The sequence below is a fragment of the Anastrepha obliqua genome, chromosome 1 (genome assembly GCF_027943255.1).
Source record: "Anastrepha obliqua isolate idAnaObli1 chromosome 1, idAnaObli1_1.0, whole genome shotgun sequence".
In the NCBI taxonomy this organism is placed as follows: Eukaryota; Metazoa; Arthropoda; class Insecta; order Diptera; family Tephritidae; genus Anastrepha; species Anastrepha obliqua.
Window position 1 is genome coordinate 4,698,893 of NC_072892.1, and position 21,615 is coordinate 4,720,507.

The following is a 21,615-nucleotide window of genomic DNA, read 5'->3' on the forward strand; positions in this document are numbered from 1 at the left end:
CAGGACAATGATCCAAAACATTCGTCAAAAGTAGTGCAAAATTGGTTGAGATCCCAAGCTTTTCAGACATTGGAGTGGCCGCCACAAAGTCCAGACATGAATCCAATTGAAAACTTGTAGAGTTTTTTTAATCGGCAGTTGGCAAATTACGCAAACCCACCCAAAGGCACGCAAGAGCTTTGGGAGCGGATACAGGAGGAATGGTTCGCGATTCCACCAGACTATATACAGAACTTGTATGAAAGCATGCCTCGTCGACTCCATGACCTAAAAAAATCGAGAGGGTTGTGGACAAAATACTAAAACTTGTGGGGCATCTAGAAGTTTTCATCCAGTGCAAAACTGGAACAATCCAGTTAATTCCATATTCAAGCGATTTTTTTATTTTCATCTGTATACTTTACTCTTTATGTGAATTTATGACAAGAAATATATTAAAAAACCGAAATATAAAATTAAATTTGAAAAAAGTTAGTTAATAAAAACAATATACTACTTCGAAAAGAATTGTTTAATTTATTGTTCCACTTTTGCTCTTCAGTGTATAAGTTAACACCAGTAAAATTCAAATTCAATTTATTACTTTCCCATAGAATTCGAGTGAACTCGATACTAACAAAATTGTAAGCAGACATTAAGCGTGCCGAAAACGCCAAGGTATTCATATCGTATTTACCAACGGAAATGCAAACGTATTCGTATTGTATTTACTAATAAGTTTAATTAGACAAATACGTTGTAATAAGAAAGTATTGAAAGTGATAGTCAGTCTGAAGTTTGAAGTGAAATAAAGAAGAGCTAAAAGTTCTAACCATTTTTTAAAAACATCAAATTAATTATAATTTGAAAACTGCCGCCCGAGCAGGGACAAGTCGCGGTTCGTGAAAATCAAGAAGTGTAAGTCTGACATAGTCAGCCGCGTTCGTGAGTGAATAAACAAAAATTAAAGGAAAAAGGACTTTCCTGCAGTCAACATTCACACCATCATTCCGGAGGACTCCTGCAGCTGAAGCAGCAGCCGGTGTAACCACTAAGCGACTGGTGGCATCAAATAAGACTCTGTAGTGCCCGTCTGCAGAGCGCTCCGCAACACAAGTTCTGTCGTCAGGATCCTTAGTAGTACAACCAAAAAGGAGACATCCTAACAGCCGGCGGAGAAATAGAATGCTAGTCTTAAGCCTAATTCATTGGAATCAACCAATGCTAGAACATAGGCATGATCAACCCTCACCTATCCAACAATGGCAACGACAGCAAAATTGCAATACACGGCCACAAATATTTAACCAACAATGGCAACAAGTTTCTCCTTGACCTTTGCACCTAAACCATTACCAAAACCTGAACCAATGGATATTGACCAAAGTATCCAAACACGAAGAGTTAATTACATAAATCGACCAGCACCGAATGCCTTTTTAGGAAAACGTCCCCCCCATCCAACCCAACAACTACTTAAGCCCAACAAATTCCAAAGGAACTTCCACCTTGGTGGAACAAGGAGCTGGGGCCAAACAAACGCAGCGTTACAGTATTCTATAAGCTGGCTCGAGTAGCCGATATTGAATCCTGCTGAGAAGAGTATAATAATCTACGACGAACATACACCAAAAAGGTGCGTAGAGCCAAGAGAATGTCATGGAAAGACTTCTGTGGCAGTATAGAAAGTACAAAGCGGCTGGATTCAGGAAACTGTTATCAAAACACCCGACGAGGCCTAACTTAATACGTTTATCCAAAGGAGACTGGTCTGATAGTTTTGAAGAATCACTACAAGATCTATCTAGTCAGTACGCATTTTCCAGGATGCATAGACTACTTAGGTCAGGAGCCTGTAAGGAATAACGCAGTAAACATCCCGAAAGTCATTATTACAACGCAAAAAATAGAATGGGCAATAAGAACTTTTAACCCATTTAAATCACCAGGTTTAGACGGATTTTTTTCAACCATGCTCCAAAGGATGGGCAATCTGTTGGTACCCACGATGCCTGAAGTTTAATTAACTGTCAATACTCTGGAAAGAAACAAGGGATGTGTTTATACTGAAAGCAGGTAAAAGGAATATAGTATTCATTCGATAGAACTCTTTCTGTTCTCCAAAACTATGTATGTTAATTGTGTTTTTGAGTTATTTGATTTTTTACTAGGCTTAGAAATGGAATACCCAACATTTTCGACAACTGCTCTTCTTTGCTTTTCATCGATGTCAAAAAGCCGCCGAGTATACAGCACGGAAATGGTTTACAAAGTTCAAAAATGGCGACTTTGACGTCGATGACACGTATCGCAGGGGGAGGCCTTCTGAATTCGATAAAGAACGTCTCAAATCACTTTTGAAGGAGGACGGTCGCCAAACCAGTCGTGAATTGGCGAAAAAAATTAACTGCGATCATAAAACGATTCTCAATCACCTTCATTAAATGGGATTTACGGAAAAATTGGGAGCCTGGGTGCTACACGAGCTCAACGAAAAAAACGAAGAAGGTCAATTGCTTCTCAGCATCTCGCCCGCCATCGAGCAACACGCGGTCATAAACAGCGCCTTTTGTACCGAATCGTCATGGGAGATGAGAAATGGTGGGAAGAGGTTGTAAACAACAACGGCGAAAATATAATTGATTAACTTATTGATATAATTATTGTTTTTGGTTTAAATAAAAGTCTTGAGTAAAAACGCTTCGAACTTATTCCCCAACCCAATACATTGTGTTCATAGTTTCTGGAGTGTAAGAGTATTGATTTATGTACGAAATGTACGTAGAAATCTTATTTTTATAAGTATTTATTTTAAATAAATTGACGGCTGAGCGAAATTTGTGAAAAAGAAAATAAAGAAATAAAAAAATGTTTACCCAAAAAATTGTAATACGATTTCGGCAAATTTCTGCCCGCAACAGAGTTCACCGCTTTTAAAGCCGAATTAATTTCTACAATGCATAACCACTAATCAACACATTGCAAGGCATTCACATATACACTGTTTTGTATTTCTATCTAATTCAGTAGTGGCATAAGATTCGAAAGGGTATTCACGTTGGTTGTTGAGTTGCAAATCACTTTTTTATGTTATTTTTTTATTGTTTTTAATACCATTATCTATGTGCAGTAAAATTTTATTAACATTTGCAATTTGCACCATAAAATTTCACTAACTATAAATATGTAGCATATACGTATCTACATATTAACTTTTATTCAATTTTTTTTCTATATCTGAAATATGCACCACAGCAACGTGAATTTCCCCCGAACGCATAAATTGTTTTTGTGCGAGAACGTAAGTGTCTGCTGCTTAAGTAATTGTCTTTTGCTTGAAGTTTATAATCGTAAAGAATCAAGTAACTTTTCTTAGCTTATTTGAAAGTAATATTTAACGTAAATTATAATTTTTTCTTATTAACTAGTAATTAATTAAAGCGCACAATCAATGAACTTTTATCTATACATATACATTAAAATTTTGCTTTAAATTTTTGGTACCGCTTAATTGTACAATGCGTTTTTGTATTTAATACTAATTATAAATATTTACCGAACTTCAAAAAGCCGGCCGTTTTTTTTTTTTTGCTGTTTTTTGGTTTTTTTGTTGAGCTTTTCTTCGTCATCTTCTTGGCTTATAATAATTGAAACTAATAAATTTTTGGTTGATATATACGCAAAGCGCAAATGACTGATGGAGACGTGCGAAGAGTAAAAAAAGAAGAATCAACAATACATTGCTTAGTACTTTTTTCATTTTTTTTTTCAAACACTTTGACGTTTTTTCTCTTTCTGTTCGATATTTCTAAAGCCTTTGGCTTTCGTTAATTTACAGTAAATTTTGGTTTTGTTTTACAACTTAATACCATTGAAATTGTGAGGCTCTTCTGAAAGCCATCTAACCTAACCTACTTTCAATACTTTTTGTATATGTATTCTTGCATATATTCATACACACGTGTATGTATTTATGCTATGACTTACCTCACTGTGCAGCTACTACATTTAATACTCTTACTTTCCTCTTTAAACTTGCATTTTTCTGAATGGTTGACATATCCACACTTCTAATCCGTCATGAGTGTGCTTATGTGTGTGTGCGTACATATAATTATTTGCTACTTCGGTGCGTGCCATTTTTTGTTGCTTCTTATTTAAAGAAAATGCGTTAAATCTCATTCGTTGACATCCTCTTCGGATGATGAGCTAGCAGGGATTGTAGAAAACCATGGTTCACGATTGTTATTTTTGATTGGACTGAAGAGATAAAAATAAAGGTACAATTAAATTTCATACGAAACTATTTTTGAAAAGCGTCCAGTATTAAAAAGTGGCAATTTCCAAAGAGTTTATAAAAAATAAAAACTCATTCACTGCACGCTGCTTGATTTTTTCAAAGGCGAATCGATTAAAGGTGGTGCTGGTAAATCAGCTCAGATTTTTTCTTTCGCCGTGTTCATGTGGCTGTCAGCTCAGAATGAAACAAAGCGAATTCATTATTTGTTTTTAGTTTCTCAATACTTTGCTGTGACAATCAAACGTACAGAACACTGTTGTTGGTCTAGCGCCACTACCTTTAATGATTGCGCCTTGATTTTACGTTTTACGTTCATATGAAGAGCGTACCAACACACTCTTTTATCGAACCGCAAAACTTATTGAACAACATAGTATACAACTTTCAATAAAGACAATTCTCACTACACTCTCGAGATGTCATCGCATTCCAAAAATAGCATTGTTTGGTGTGATTGGCACTGTTTCAGTGATTTGGCCGTGTTTATATTGCCAAAGGAATAATTTCTAAGGCTGAATCTGACCCAGCATTCATCGGACGCATCATTACTGGAGACGAAATGTGGGTTTATGAGTACGACAAGCAATCCAGACATCAAGCGATTGAATAGAGAACTCTGAATGAATCATGACCATAAAAAAACGTCATTTTCAGTCAAAAAAGAAAGAGATGCTCACGGTTTTTATGGATTACAACATTATTGTACACCACGAGTTCTCGCCAAAAGCTCAGACAATTAATAAAGATGTACCGTCGTGCAGTACCATCATTATTCGTGAGTTTTTGATCAAGAACGAAACGAATACCATCCTACAGCGGACGAATTCAGGTGATATGGCTGCGATTTTTGTCTGTTTGATTGACTCAAAGAACCCCTACGAGTTACGGAGCACGCGTTTTAACAGCCGAAGGGAAGTAATGGAAAAAGCTCCGATGTCTATACTGAAAATATAGTTCCAGAAATGTTTTGAGAGCTGGATCGAACGTTGGCATAACTGCGTTACAGTTGATGGGGAGTTGAAGCGGATAATATGACTTTTGAGGAATAAACTTGTATTTTGAATTTTCTGAATATATTCCGGGAACTTTTTGATCAAGGTATTATAACATCGACATTCCCTCCACGGCCAGGTATAGCAAAATAATAAAAAAAAAAGTTTTTAGGGACTATTTTATGTTGTTAGAACGACAAACAAAAAAAATTTTTGAACATTTTAAAGCACTTTCTAATTTTAAGTGACGCAGTATTTATCTAGCATAGGTTTGAAACCATAAATAACACTCACGCATTCTTTTTAGGATTCGTTGGTAGTGTATGTGAAATACGATAATATGCTTGCTCTTGCTCGTCCTTATTGTCATCCATCGATTTACGTTGCAGTGTCATTGTCTCTTGCGGTGCTGCCTCCACTTCCTCAGCATTCAAATAATATTTGGCGCTCTGTGCTATTTTACAATTCTCACACTCACTTAAGTAATCATCATCCAAACTAGTGTCATTCGGTAGAAAATGCTCCTTCGGATTGAGGCAATTCTTAGAGGTGGTGCAGACAGGTAAATGCTTGGCAGATGATAATGTATTTCCATCAACAACGCTGGAATTGAATTGTGTTGTTGCATTGGCTGTTGTTGTTGTTGAACTTATGGTTTCTTTGGCATGGTGGCTAGTATACTGTTGTGGATAGGCGGGCATATTACATTGCGACACTGACGTTGTGGATACTGCCGCTTTTGTCGGTGCAGATGAAATGCTATTGGAAGGTGGTGACCTATTATTGATATTAATGCTGTTACTGTTGCAGTTGCTGCTATTACTAATGTCTTGCTGTTTTTTGGCACGCAATATCTTTGGCAACGTTGTGCTACGTCCATTTGCATTGACACCCCTCGATAATGATGCTGAAGTGTCATATTTGCTGTTCGTGGCACTTACATTATTACCACAGCCACTATTGTACTCATAGAGATCGACTTCGCCACCACCGATTGGAATACTGATCACCGAAGGCACCTTGCTCACCACACTTGCAATGGTGCTATTCAACGAAACTTTTCCACCGATGTGTTTTGGCAGTGTATAGGTCACGTGGCTATTTTGCATCGGGTAAAATGTGCTTGAATTTATTTTACTCGACTTCTCAGTAGAGTGCGAGTGCGAGCCAATAGCAGTGTTGGAGCTGACACCGTCGTTGCCATTGCTGTTAATTGCAGCACCAGTGCTACTTGCCATCGCAGGTGATAGCGGCAATGTGAGTGATGGCGGTGAATTCTTGCTGGTACTGCTGGTTCCGCCGCTGTTGCTTATTGGCTCGTAGTTATTATGATGCTCCTTGCGCGTCGAATGGGACGCGGTGGACGTGGTTGGTTTACTGAGAGTGTAGATCGTCTGCACGGCTGTACAGCTCGAGGAGACAGTGGCAGTGGCAGTTGTGGTGGGGGTAACAGTAGCAGCAGCAACAGGCGCAGCAACGCAAGAAATCGCTGTTGTTGGAGTCGTAATACTATGATTGTTGTTTGTTGTTGTAGATTTTAAATTCGTTAGAGATTTGTGTAGTTTCGGTGGTAATATTGGATTTGTATCGTTGGTTTGTTGTTGTTGATGGTGGTGGTGCTGGTGCTGGTGCTGCTGCTGCTGCTGCTGTGCGTGTAAGGTGTTGAAGTGTTGTGGCTGTGGAAAGTTCAGGTAAGCGTCGCCCTATTGTTATGTATGAAGTAAAAAAATTCTATTTAAAACAATTACAACGAAAAAAATGTTAAAGCATATTGCAGAGTGCTCCAAATAACTATAAGGGTTTTCTTTTAATTTAATTTAATTTATTCAATCATTGCAATCTAGCCTGCAGCGTACAAAGTTTGTTATTATTTCAGTCAACCGAACAATAGTTCCTTACTGTCAAACTAATTAAAATAATTGTATACTAAGCTACGGCGCCGTAGCCGAATGGGTTGGTGCGTGACCACCATTTAGAATTCGGAGAACGTTGGTTCACATCTCCGTGAAGCTCGCTCCTCATAAAAACCATTTGCCGTATAAATATATATATATATACAGTACCTGTGGAAGAGACGGCTCCAAATCCGAAATATTATTCGATTCAGAAAGAATTCTCTAACGGATCATTTTTAGAGTAATTCGAACTGGGTATTCGCACATAAAACATTGAATAGTGTCTAAGGTTACGCTAAAGTGGAATCTTGCTAAAAGAGATGCATCCATTTACGATATTAATTAGATACGATATTTATTTCTAAGACAGTTCTGCTTTTCATGATTTCGAGATTAGCAAGCTGTCAACGGGATAAAAGGACAGGGGTTCTGTGAAGTTAAATGAAGAGCAAATTTTATAACAACTTTTTGTATACGCTCTATTCTGTTGATATAGCGTGCATGGTAACGTCTCTAGGTAACGACGTTAAACGTAATTCAATGTAAATTTGATCTCACTAAGGTGAGATCTTGAACGTAAAGGGTGATCAGAATGAAGATACTTTTTCCAATAGGATTTTTTTGGGAGATCATGCGTGACTACTAACTAACGTTACAAAAACGTACAATTGTCTTACGAAAATCGACGCACTATTCGGCAAGCCATCGGCAAAATTGAGAATAATTTGACATCATTGGATCGAGTATAATCGATTAGACTATGTACAGCCCGAAGTGAAGAGAATATTGCGGCTGTAACTGAGAGTTCTGCCGAAGACCCAAAAGAATCGATTCGGTACCGACTGTTTGGACCTACTTGGACGATTTTACGCAAATATCTTGATTTGAAAGCGTATAAAATGAAGCTAGTCTAAGGTTTGAAGGCAGGCAATCTTCCAAAGCGTCATAATTTCAGTCTTTCGCCTCTTCAAAAACTCGCTGAAGATCCGCATTTTGAGACCTGACCCGAATCGTGTTCAGCGATGAGGGCCATTTTTGGCTTAATGGCTACGTCAATAAGCAAAATTGCCGTATTTGGGCTATAGAGCAACCCGAAGCCAAGAACAACCATTATATTCATTGAAAACATCCGCTTGGCGCGCCCATTTGGGCTGGAGGAATCATCGGCCCATATTTCCTTCAAAGACGAGGGTGGCGCCAATAATAAACGACTTTTTGATGCTGTCTCCAGGAAGGCATTCAAAATTGACCGGATTACGGCGCAGATGTGGCCAACATTTGAATTATTATTATTATTATTAGGGATTATCTTTGAAAAATTTCATTTCATTTCATTTATTGCCCAAAATCATTTTAACATAGGAATATTTCTACAAAAAAATAATAAGGATTGCTCACCCAACCAATTTGAATTTTCGTAGTTTTATTTCACTTTAAAATGCGATACGATATGGGATCGAACGATGGCTAATATAGCATACGGATGATACGAGCACAACTGATATACGAAGAAAAATTGAATTTTCTGTCAAAATAAAGAGCTAAGGCTTTAACATCAGTTTTTTTTTTTTTGTCGGGACAACTAGCAAGTGCAGCACTCAGATATTAATTGAGCCCATTGCACTACACTTAGATTCCCTTTTAATTTTCTTTAAATCTACCCGATCTCCGAAGAAATCTGAGTAGATCTTGTGGTGCCAAGGAGCCAAGATGGTCGCTTCTTAACACATCAGTGCCAAAGACCTCAAACCTGATTCGAGCGAAGGCGGGGCAGACACACAGGAAGTTTTCCGCCGTCTCATCCTCCTCTTCACAAGCTGGGCAGAGTACACTGCCTGAGATGCCCAACCTTTCCATGTGCTTTGCCCACAGAATGTGGCCCGTCATCAGTCCAACCAGCCATCTGCACTCCCCTCTGCTTAATGACAGAAGGGTTTGCGATAGTCGATCCACAGAAGGGAGTGGCAAAACGGGCTCTGGGAAGAAGAAGAAGTTGGCCTCAGAGCCCAAAGAAGATGGCCTCAGAGCCCATCTTAGCTAAGGTTAACATCAGTTACTTGCTCGAGCCTGGAGTCGGAAATGATGTTTTAGATTGTGCGTTCCAGTGAAAGTGCAATGAGAGCACTTTTCACAATTTCGGTCCAAACGGTGTCCAATTATAGATTTTTCCTACTCTTCCCCGCTTAAAATCTTCTGGTATTGGATTACTAGCCTCACGCAGCTAGAATATGACCGCTGTAGCCCAGCGGGTAATTAACGATCGTAACAAGTCAAGCAATTCACGGAGCAATTGAATGCAAAATATCAACCATTTTTTTATTAAGGAGTCGTTTCCGTAATGTAGAATGACACTCGTAGGAAAGTTAATTGGCCATTTGCTTGGGCAGTTCCCTTGAAGATCAATGTTATGCGAGCAATATGAAACTAGTCAGGCCCTAATGGAGCCTGGTACCGTTGATAAAGTCTAAACAAATTAGTTTAAGGGGGGAAATCAGTTTGGACTGATCACAAAATCGACTTTTTTTATTGTATAAATTGAAATAAAATCCATATTATAACAAAATGCTTTGTATACTTTATTTTGACGCTCACAGTAAATAAGCGAAAGGTTTCCTACCTTAATGTGATTTTAATTTTATTTGTTGTACAAAAAATAAACCTTGCACTTGGAACACTCTTTCCTACATGCAAGTTAAATGACAAAATTTTGCTAAATTAAAGAGTAAAACGATATTTTTCTTTTAAATAGGAGTAACGGGCCAAGGTGACGCCAGTTCAACGACAAAGCTGCCGGCAACGTGGATGATAGCTGTACTTGTATACTCTGCTCGACTCAGCGGCAGCAACGTCAAGCAGCCAAAGCGGAACTGACTCAGTAGAAGTGGGCGCATCCACGACGGCCGCGCTGGGGAGTGACAAAAGCGAAGCAACAATGACGATGGTATACATTCGTTCCCACGACAGTCGGTTCTACGTAACCGGAACGACCCGGATTTATATTCGACCAAGGACTGTCACTTCAGCTGCATTCCCCGTATATGTTTATGCTGCTACAACAACAACAACAACATTGTATACAGCGAGCGAGTAATAGCAAACACGGTGGCGAGCGCGGACGCCGAGGCAGAACCCACAGTTTATAAAAACCGTTCAGATGATAATGGGAGCACGTTTAGAAAACCAGCTACGGATATTACACCTAGAAGCCGAAATCCATAGACTCAAAATGGGCAGAACAAACCACACCCTTCCGATTGAAAAAATATTTCGAACAATAGCGATGCCAATCAAATTATCGTATGCGCGTATGGACGTTATCACGAATTTTGCCCGTCAACCGTCAAACTGAGTGCTCCACTTTTCCTATGCCCACCTTAAAATTACGCTTTAATTTCTTCTGCGCCGCTATCTCCGACTTATTGGCGGTTAGGAAAGTTTACTTTTTAATCATTTTTCTTTTAATGAACAAGAAGAAAGGTATCAAATTCTTACATAGACTCCAATGCTGAGGGCTATTTTGAGTTCTTCTCTCATGCGAAATGCTACTCTGGCAAATGCATTATTTACTTCACTCCTGCATAAGCATTTTTTGAATGAAAAAAAATTAACTGTATAGCTCTTTTGCAGTAGTTTGTATCCAAAGTAAAAACATTTCGAGCATTTTCATATGTATTATATTAGTAGAAAAACGTCTATGTATTAATTTCCACCATCCAATTATTGTAGGGTTGCATCAAAGGGTATTATTTTTAATAAAAACATACTTAAAAAAACTTACTCTTATTTTCAAATATGTAGGATACATTTTCTTATCTAAGGAATACATTTCTACCCAAAAGATTTACATACATATATATTTCTAGGCTACTGGCAATGCTAGACGAATATAGTCGATGAAGCATATTTCTGGGAGAATATGTTTCTGATTTGACAAAATTCTTGCATAGGTGTGATGTTTGCCAAGTTTTTGAAGATGGAACCAATGTTATCGTTAGCAGTAAGCTCTCCAGCCAAATGATTCGTAATTTTTTGATTTTCCACGCCAACACCCAATCATCTGATTGATAAGTGATTCCAGCAAGACGGTGAAATAAGCTAAATCGTGTGAATCCATAATTGTATGGTCAAATTGTTGACAAGTATCGGCTTGTAATTGACCGCCCATGTTGTTATTATTGTAACAAATCGGTTCATTAATCTTCGAGACAATCCCGGATATATAAGTCAGTCAAGCGCAAGGACACAAAAAACCATGAGGTCGAAGTGCAAACCTCATAAAAAATCTAATCTAAGTCAGTCAAGCAAAAAACCTCAACTATGAGGAAAAAAGAGTTTAGCCTGTAATTTAGTTGATTATTCTGTAAGAAAAAACATCACATATCAATTTAATGCAGATGCCCTCTATTTACAGGAACACTTCTTTGTACGATTGGCAGTGACTAGTAAGTGGTTAAGTGGAAAATCAACTGAAGATGATCTGCTTTTAAGGCAACGCCCTTAGACAGTACAGAAAAAGTGACAAAACCTCTTTTGAAAGAAGCCCATTTGAAAAAAAAAACAAACCGCAGAAACCTTTCAAGTGTCCTCTACAACCATTTTGAACATTCTTGACGATCTTGGTATGTCTTAAATCCAGTGCCAAGAATAAGCACGACACTACGTGTCTTGTGCTGACGCCAGTTTTTTGGAGCTCTGTGTAGCTAGAATAGGGATGAACTTGGTTTCTTCATTATAAATCTAAGTCGAAACACGCGTTGATGTGTTGGCAGAAGAAGGATGAAACAATATCTAAGAAGTTCAAGTTCCCGATAGTCCATATTTAGAGCCTTCTTTTATTTCCAAAAATAAGAACTAAGTTTCGAGGAATATTTTGTATTCGTAGTGATGCTATTCTGGAAGCCGAAACAGAACATTTTTTTATTTATGATAAAAATTAATTTTATAAAAGATCTGAAAAGTGTGTTCGACTTAGGGAATGCAGTCGCGGACAAGAATAATAGAAGTGCTACACATTGCCAATTTTTGATTTTGTTAATTTTTTATAAAAATATAGTTCATACTTTAAAACCAAAATCATATATATGTATGTATACGAGTAGTACTAAAATTTTCAAACTTCTGCATATGCGATTTTGCAGCCCATTCAATTCTGTGTAGTTTGAAGTGGCTAAAAATTTAGCTTAAGTTTCAAATTTGATGCAAACTTTATGCATATTTTTTGTAATTTTGGGCAAATTTCAAAGCTTCGAATTATATGTTTTTTGTAGTAAACTTTTATAAAACGATAAAAAAAAATTAAATACAAAATAAATAGTAAAAACTTTCCAACATGTCGCGCTGCTATTATTTTGGCCGCTACTGTATATCTCTCTTTATGCCAAGAACTTTTTGAGCTCCCTAGAAGATTTTCATTACAGCTTGGCATAAACATAAAATAATAATAAGGCCCTTGTCCTAATCAAATTAACAAAATTTTGTCATACTATACTACTCGCGTCATTTTGTTTGAGGCTAAAAATTATTGCTAAAATAGATGTACATACATATATTCTCCAATTATACCTTACCTCATCTACCACTCACCTTTCCATTCAAATAAATCGCAGCCGCGCTACTCTCCAACTGGTGTGCGTTACTGTTGGTGCTGGAACGACCACTACTAGCACTGCGTGCACGCTCACGCTCCCTTTCGCGCTCACCACTAGATCGCTTTTGCACACGTCCCAGCACAATGGGCATACTCTCGTCATGTGTCTGTGTCGGCAATACAACAACGCTGTGAGCATGGTGTGCGTGGTGCGCATGATGAGCTGCGTGATGATGATGGCCACCTACTGAACTACCGTTTAGGTCTGCAGCAGCGCTATCGCCAACTTGTTTAGAAATAGTTGCAATTTTCGTATCATAACTGCCAGAGCTATTGCTGTTATTGTTGTTTTTGTTGTTATTAGTGGCTGTGCTAGTGCTGGTGCTAGTGGTGTGCATGATGCGCTTCAAAGTGCCACCTCCACCAAAGCTATTCACATCGTTGGCCGACGGTTGTTGCAAACTATTGGAGGATTTCGCACGTTGTGAGTAACCCAACGAAGTAGCGCTGTTCGAACGCGCCGAAATGCTGTTGCCATGCGAGGTGACTAATGTAGATGACGCTGAGGACGTTTGGGATGCCGCTGACGACTGGCTTGCTGCGTTCAATTTGCTACTTAATACCGAGAGAAGCGCGCTATTACTGGCACAATGCGCAGCATTGGTTAGTTGCGTAGCCGCCATATATGACATTGGCACATGTTGCACCGGGCACTGACACGTGGGTTTTTTGGGAGCAGATGTTGTAGCCGTCGTAGTATTGTTTACGCCAATGCGTGTGCTAGTATCTGATTTACACTTACCAACGCCATAAGCTTCTTTGCCACTCAACGGATCGGTGAGCGCGAAGTAACGCGGTATAGTGCGATGGTAGCGGCGTGAGGAGGAAGGGGTTTTGCTGCTTTGACTGCTGGGACTGTTGGCGTTGCTACTGCCACTTTTGAGCGTCTGTGTGTTTGTATTTGTGGGCAGCGTATGAGGACCGGCAATAGCGCTTAGTGTAGTTTGTGTAATGGAGTCACTGGTATTGTTGGAGATGGTGGCGATTTCAGCGCCCATCAATGACAGCACATCAATACTCGGCGTCGAAATGGCGCCTGCAATGGGCGATCCAACATATTGCGATGTTGTAGGCACCGTAGTCGAGGTGAGCATTTCGATTTCACTACCACTGCCACCCATACTGCCGTTGCCACTCGGTAGTGAGTGATAGCCAACGGTGGCACCGCTGATTTCAACATCAGCAACTGTTACAAATTGCTGTAACATATCATGTGCCGCATGCGTGGCTTGAATTGGAAGTATAGTGCGATGCTGTGGACGACGCTGCTGAGTTCCGGCCACAGCCGATGCTGATGTCGACGGCGACTCTGATGTGGTGCTGGCGCTTATATTGAGATGGCAATTCTTATAGCTGCACTCGTTGCTGGTCGATGGTGACCCGATCGTAGACGCCATTGCTTGTTGTAACGCCTGGCAAGCGACATTTGCAGTGAGTTGATTATGATGATGCTGCTGCTGCTGCTGATGATGATGATTCAGCGACTTGCTGGTACCCAGCATTTGTGTAGACTGAGAAGGTTGCTGGGTGCTGGAATTGGCGACTCCGCCGCCGCCGCCACCAGTGAGTGTTTGTACACAAATTGAATTACTGGGCGCGGCGGCAGTTAAGTGGAGTCGTCCACCACTGCTATTGGCTATGTGAGTGGTATTTATTAATTGTTGTTGATGTTGCAATGTCTGTGATAACTGTTGGTGATGCTGCGGTTCCTGCATAACATTGCCACTACTCTCGTGTTGCAAGCTGAAAAAAGAAAAAATCATATAGATATATTACATACATATATACATGTATACAAAGTTGCATAGTAATAGCGCAACGCCATTCTGGCTTTTAACCCGGGGTTTATCGCTAGGCAAATACAAACACAAACGGTCGCAACCGGGTAAAAATTACCACATAATATATAGGTGTATAATTAATTAAATATTTATTTTACGTTGGGGCGCATCTTTGGTTTCTGTGCAGAAAGGTACTTGAAGCGGCAGGTCACGATATTTTTTAGAAAAAAGTTAGAAGTGGTTTTATTACCTCTGTGGTATTTTTTACCCAGTAGCGACGAACCCCGGGCTAAGGGTTTGACTACTTTTTTCTTATAAAAATATAGGTTATACTACAAAAAAAACCCGTATAACGTATAAAGTTTCATACTTTGTACCAAATTCAATCACCAAAATCACATTTCCTTTAAAATTTCAAACATTTTAGTAAGAGGTTTTAGGAGTGTGAAAAATCGCGTTGCTTTTTACACTAGGGCACTTTTTATACCCGCACAAAAGAATGATTTACCAGATTTGGTGTTTTTGTACGCAAAGGGAAATTGAGAGAACAAACTAGCAAGGCTTTGCTGGATAAAAATTTGCCAGTAAGAAAAACAGGTGTTCACAAGCATATACGAGATGCTCAATTTTGGAAAATTTGTTGATAAAATCAGTCTTTAGTGCAACACTTTCAAAACGCATCCAAGGTGAGATCTACGCTATAAACAAAGCAGCAAAAACGGTAAAACGAATGGACTTACTTCCGGGAAACCTTACTATTTTTGTTGATATTCAAGCAGCGATCAAGGCACTGGCCACAGCGTTCATCAATTTAAGATGCATTAAAAAATGTAAGAGGTCCCACTCGCTTATCCAACAACACAACACCACAATTAGTTGGGTTCCCGCAAAGTCTGGAGTGGAGGGAAACGAAAGAGCGAGTGTGTGTGCAAGGAAAGGCCCTGAGCTTGATCTTCAACGAGTGATAGAGGGCATAAGCATTACTCTAAACGAACTATATACTGAGTTTGACTTGAGCGTAATCGCAGAAACTACTAACTGTGGGGTCTCCAAAGTGCTCTGGCCAAAACTTAATCTTACAAGGACAAAATGTCTGTTTGGACTCAACATATCAACTACCAGCGTCCTCACAGGGGTTATAACGGCTCACTGCACTATTGGCACCTTAGTCAGTAGAATCGGTGTACCTCACAATGACTTCTGCAGGAGTTGTGGAGATGAAGAAGAATTTTAGTCGGTACAACACCTCCTCTGTGAATGTCCTGCACTTCAAAGAAGCCGTGGAAAATATCTTGGCGATTATTTCTTCGAAAACCTGAGAAAATGTCGCACTGCAAAATGTCTCACTGGAGGGACCAGTTACCTTTTTAAAAAAATCTAAGTGGTTTAAGCAACTTAGTTAGGGGATGGAAATCAAATGCAGAAGAGTCTTCGAAAATTAGCTGCTAGGAAGCTACTGGAAAGGCATGTGAAAGCAACTATTGACATGGATGTACTTGCCCGTACTCCTATCACAATTTTGTAGCTAAAGAAATCGCAAATACCATAAGGAAATTACGATATTGCCAAAGAGGCTTAAATAAAACATGTCTTTCAGCAAGACTCGGTATTTGCTCACAATGGAAGTGAGAAGCCGGCTTGGCTCCACAGCAGCCTTCTCTGCTATCGCTATGGACCACTGATTGCAGATTTTGAGTAGCCTGATCTTGAAAGAATAGACATAGACGACCTTCATTTTCAACACGAAGGAGCCACAAGTCACCAACACAGGAACATGTTCCATTATTACAATCTAAGCTTGCCTGTCGAATGATTTCACGTAATGTGGGTATAAACTGGTCACAGATGATGCGATCTAACTTCACTAGATTCTTAAGAGCCGTATTTTGAATAAAAATAATGAAACCTGAAAGAATTTAAATTTGTCCTTGTTTTATTTTAAAACAACATCTAGGCACGCCTTTTGAAAGACTCTTTATGAACAAAATTAGGCCTATAAGATCCGCGTCACTCAACGCGCACACTTGTTGACGGTATAGGTACATCATACAAGAAACACTGTAAAGCTTTTACAAAGTTAAATATGTATACAAAAAAAATCAAACGGACGCACTTTATTCGCACTTACAACTCTTTTTGGTTCGTTTTTGATCACACTCAAATAGTCACAAATAATGCCCTATTTATTAAAAACAAAATAGGGGTTTCCGAACTTTGCATTGAAGTGAATTTAAGCCTAGAGAGGCAAACTGAGTTTTAAGCGCAATCCGTGATCCCTGCTTATGCTACGGCAAGTTATCAAAGACTATTGAAGAAATTTCACTATTACTTGTAAAAACAGTTGCACCAACACTTCTGCGCTTGTCACTCTTGCGATGTCACTTTTCTACAGCGCTAGTCTCGTACTATCTCCCTTCATACCCCTAACCAAACAAGTGTAAAACAGCTATAGAGCGATTGAATTTGTGCTCTTGAATTTTGCGGTTCCGTATATATGTATGTATGTATGTACTAATACCTAGAGCTCAAGTTTCGAGAGCTGAAAAGTTAAGGCACAAAATTGCCTTGCGCCTTCATTACAAATAGTGATGAGAGATTGAATATATTTGATTTGTTGTAAAGGGTGTTTTTTTAGAGGTTAGGTTTTCAAGATGAAATAAAACGTATATAATTTAATGTTATGGCCAAGAATTTAGCTTTATTATAAAGATAAGGGTTTGCCATTATGTTTTAAAAATGATTTCGGGCAAGTGCCGCCGCGGCTGGCTCGAATAAATTCCAGCCGAGAGGCCCAATTTTCGACCACTTTTTGCAGCAATTGGGGCCGTATGTCAGCAATAAGGCGCCGAATATTCTCTTCCAAGACGTCAATCGTCTCGGGCTTATCTGCGTAGACAAGCGACTTCACATAGCCCCACAAGAAATAGTCCAGCGGTGTTATATCGCACGATCTTGGAGACCACGCCACAGGTCCACGGTGCGAGATAATGCGCTCACCAAAAGTTTCCTTCAATAAATCGATTGTTGCGTTGGCTGTATGGCATGTAGCGCCGTCTTGTTGGAACCAAAGGTCGTCCACATCAACATCGTCCAATTCAGGCACGAAAAAGTCATTAATCATGGCTCTATAGCGCTCTCCATTGACTGTAACATTATGGCCGGCTTCATTTTTAAAGAAATATGGACCAATGATTCCCTCTGCCCATAGAGCACACCAAACAGTGACTTTTTGAGGATGTAACGGCGTCTCAGCAATGGCTTGTGGATTATGTTCACTCCAAATGCGACAATTTTTTCTTATTGACATACCCATTCAACCAAAAGTGAGCTTCATCGCTGAACAAAATTTTCTTGTGATGCGTCGCGCGAACCGAACCATTATTTTCGTAATAAATTTGCACGATTTGCAAACGTTGTTCAGGTGTAAGTCTATTCATTATGAAATGGCAAACCAAACTGAGCATAAATCAAGTGACAGCTGTCAAAAAGACCATTTACGAAAAAAGTAGTGCCAACTTGAAAACCTAACCTCTAAAAAAAACACCCTTTATAACAGTATCTCAAATTTTAAGAAATTCGAAATTATTAAATTAATTCGCCTTCATTGTAGCCAGCACGCATTTTAACTCCAATAAACCGTTTTCTTTCTTTACTTTATTTGCCGACAGGCTGAAATCAAAAGCGAAAGGCAACCTACATTAGTCCAAAGGGGGTCAAGGTTATACATCACAGGAAACTGTTAGGACAGGTGAGCTAGCTAGACAGAAGTTCCATAAGGTGGTTTGAAGTTGCCTTGACTACCTGTGAACTGCGTGAACTGGAAAGGTGAGCTTCGCGTCAACTCATTGAGCACTGGGCAAGTGCGCAAACGTGGATGGTCGCGACATACTCCTGGCCACGGGTAGATCGGAGGAGCTCGAGGAAGTCTAAAGCTAAGCGAAACTGAGCTCTTGATTATTGCGGATATCATATTAGGGAAACTTTGCACTACTGCGAGTCCCTTCCGCGGCAGATGAGATGAAATCATAACAATATATTCTCCTCAGCTGTCCTACCTTTGCGTGACTGAAATTTAGGCATCTTGGTGTTTTGGCACTTATTTTTTTTTGCTGCGCTTGCAGATAAAGAAGCAGATCATGCCTAATGGATTTCACCAGTATTATGAAGCACACAACCGTAATAAGTCATCGATCGGTCTTTTTTCATAACCCTCCCTCCTCCTTATCCCTTTCCCAATTTTTTCTCTCCCTTTTCTCCCCCAAAGTAAGAGGACCATCTCATGGGTAACCATAAAACATAGTCTAACTATAATAGGCTCTAACTCCGATAGGCTATTAAAAGTTAATAAATAATTGACGTGTACACTTCTGTTAGCTGTTTCGTTGAGTTCCTAATGTTGTTCCACAAATGGAGAGACCTACAGTTTTAAGCCGACTCCGAACGGCAAATGGTTTTTATGAAAAACTTTTTCATGGCGGAAATACACAACGGACGGCCAAACGCTATTAGGAAAAACGTTTTCTATTATTTGATGTTCATGCACGGAGATTCGAACCTACACTCTCGAATGATAGTCACCCAGCAACTCATTCGGCAAACTTCCTGAATGTAACGCCAATTTTTGGTACTCCTTCAAAAAATTCAAAACTTTAAAAACCTTTTACGATGCTCCCATATTAATCTTTCACTCTTTTGTCATTATAAAAATAGACGTACGTTATCAGAAATCGGAAGAAATATTTACAACCGAAACAAAAAATAATAAATACTAATCAATAATCTTGTGCGAGAATATCTCAATCCCTGCTTGAGACTCCCATCGTAAGCATTTACCTGTACGGCGGTTGATGATTTTCACCCGTGGCAATAGTGGTCACATTGCCGCCACTATTGATATTAATATTAATCAGGTTGGTTGTGCTTTGAGTTATTTGATTGTGTGATTGTTGATGATGTTGCTGCTGTGCTGTTGACGTCAATGCGCCAACATGATGCTGCATTGTCTGTGTAGCGTTAGACATGCCGGCAACGGGGGCACTATTACCATTTACGCCTCCAACGCTCTGATGTGACGCCGGTTGATGTAAGTGCATTGAATGTTGTTGGACCAACGTTTGTTGCTGTTGCTGTTGTTGTTGTTGTTGCTGTTGCTGCTGCTGCTGAATATTGCGCCGCATTTCGGCAGTCAACTCAACCGGTGTAACAGTTGCATTAAGGCCCATAGCACGATGCGCTGTTGTTGCCACACTAACCGTGCATTGTGCACTTAAAGCTTCCGCTTGTGAAATAGCAACAGCCTCCTCGTATGGTGGCGGCGCTTCTCCGCGCGGAAAATAACCACTTGCCGGCTTCCAGAGTGGATAGTGTGAAGCACCACTAGCGTAGGAATAATCCATGCCGCTCATATTGCCCTCCATATAACCCATATTACCGGCTATATAGCTGTAGAAGAGAAATATATTATTGAAATTTATTTGTAATGGGATTGATCTTTTGCTGGCTCGTTCACTCACCCAATGCTACCGACTATACTACGCTGATCTTCGGCATTCTGTCGACTCTCACGTGCGCGTATCTTTCGCTGTCTCAGACGATTTACCAGAAAGAAGAGTAAAGACAATGACAGAGTGGCTGTAATGCCACTGGCCACCAGTCAAATACCAAAATCAGTACTACCATCTGTGAACTGATCATCGAGGCAAATCACTTCGCAACAGTTGTTGCCGCTACCCACTTGAAAAGATTTGCATTTACTAAATGCCTCACAGAGCACCATTTTGCAGGCCTTCGGGAGGCCACTGTCACATATACATAGACGGCAAGAATCCGGTCCGGGCATGTAATGCATACCCGTTTCATAGAGTTTTCCATTGTAATCGCGACAATGGCCGCCTGGTATGAGACTCGAGCTAGCGGAGAGTGCACCTGTAAAAAAAAAAATATATAGAAAATAATTTTTGTATATTGTAATAAAATTAATTTTTGCTTAATTGCAACAGTTGTAATTTTTGGGTAATGCTGCTGAGTGCCAGTTTTAAGCTTATACTTAATAATTAAATTAAAGGGTGATTTTTTGGACGGTTTTAATATATAACATCCACTTGATCAATGGTGAGTAGTAGAATTTTAGAACAATCAAATTATTCAATTAACAAAAAATTATTATTCCTTTCGAATTCTCGACGTGATCGAAAGCCACAGAAATATGAAAAGCCTTCTTAAAGACGTCAACACGCTAATATTTGCTAGTGCGGCCTTTGCCCGCAAAGTGGTATTTTTTAATCTTAAAATTGAACTTATAATTTTTCAAAGAGCCAAGTAAAGTATTTAATTGCTGCAGAGGAAATTAGTTTCCATCAATAAGACATTTTAATTAAAGCACCGCAAGACTTCAAATTGTTGCCGATGTATGTGGTCAGGTCAATGCATACCTATGTTTGTACCAGTGGCAAACGCAAATAGGGGTTTATGGGGATTCAAACCCCTGAAATGCCTATAGAAATATTTAGAAATTTTTCTTTCATTAGTTAGTTTTGGTCTGGATTTTAACGTTTTTCGAAACTTTTCAAATAGTCAAATTGCCGTGTAGAGACAGTATACAGGGATTTGCTTGAAAAGTAATGAGCCTTCCCGCGGAGCGTCTTCCAAGCGATCAACCGAATCGGCTGGTGGGGGAAAATGATCGTTGGACCTTCCCCTTCCAGTAGAAACCGGTCCCAGTTCGCTGGCAACAGCGGTGCAGTCAACATTGCTACGCGCGTGAAAGCTGTTTTAAAAGTGTGTTAGGATTTTGCAGTAGCGAAAATGCAGCGATCGTTGGAGCAACGTTACTCGATCAAATTTTGCGTAAAGCTAAACAAAACGAGTACCGAAACCATTGAGCTACTCAAGGAGGCTTACGGGGACCAATCTCTGAGCCAGTCGCCACTACCAAAGAAGGCGCGTATGTCAAAATCCAAGGTCAAAACCATGCTGATCATCTTTTTCGACTCTCGAGGCATCGTCTACAAGGAGTTTGTAC

General features: G+C 39.6%; 1 protein-coding gene across 3 annotated transcripts in view; it reads right to left on the bottom strand.

The window, feature by feature from the left end:
* Positions 1–1,840: 1,840 nt before the first annotated feature.
* LOC129236190 (myb-like protein Q) overlaps positions 1,841–21,615 on the bottom strand; it is a 30,447-nt gene continuing 10,672 nt past the window's right edge. For 2 of the 3 annotated variants that reach the window (XM_054870427.1, XM_054870426.1), the window contains exons 2-6: positions 20,108–20,519; positions 19,428–20,036; positions 12,750–14,556; positions 5,566–6,974; positions 1,841–4,239 (exon numbers count right to left, since the gene is read on the bottom strand). In XM_054870427.1, coding sequence (XP_054726402.1) covers positions 4,158–4,239; positions 5,566–6,974; positions 12,750–14,556; positions 19,428–20,020 — 3,891 coding nt within the window. In that variant the 5' untranslated portion in view covers positions 20,021–20,036; positions 20,108–20,519 and the 3' untranslated portion in view covers positions 1,841–4,157. The remainder of the gene's footprint in view (positions 4,240–5,565; positions 6,975–12,749; positions 14,557–19,427; positions 20,037–20,107; positions 20,520–21,615) is intronic. The other variant, XR_008581632.1, reaches the window with a different exon arrangement.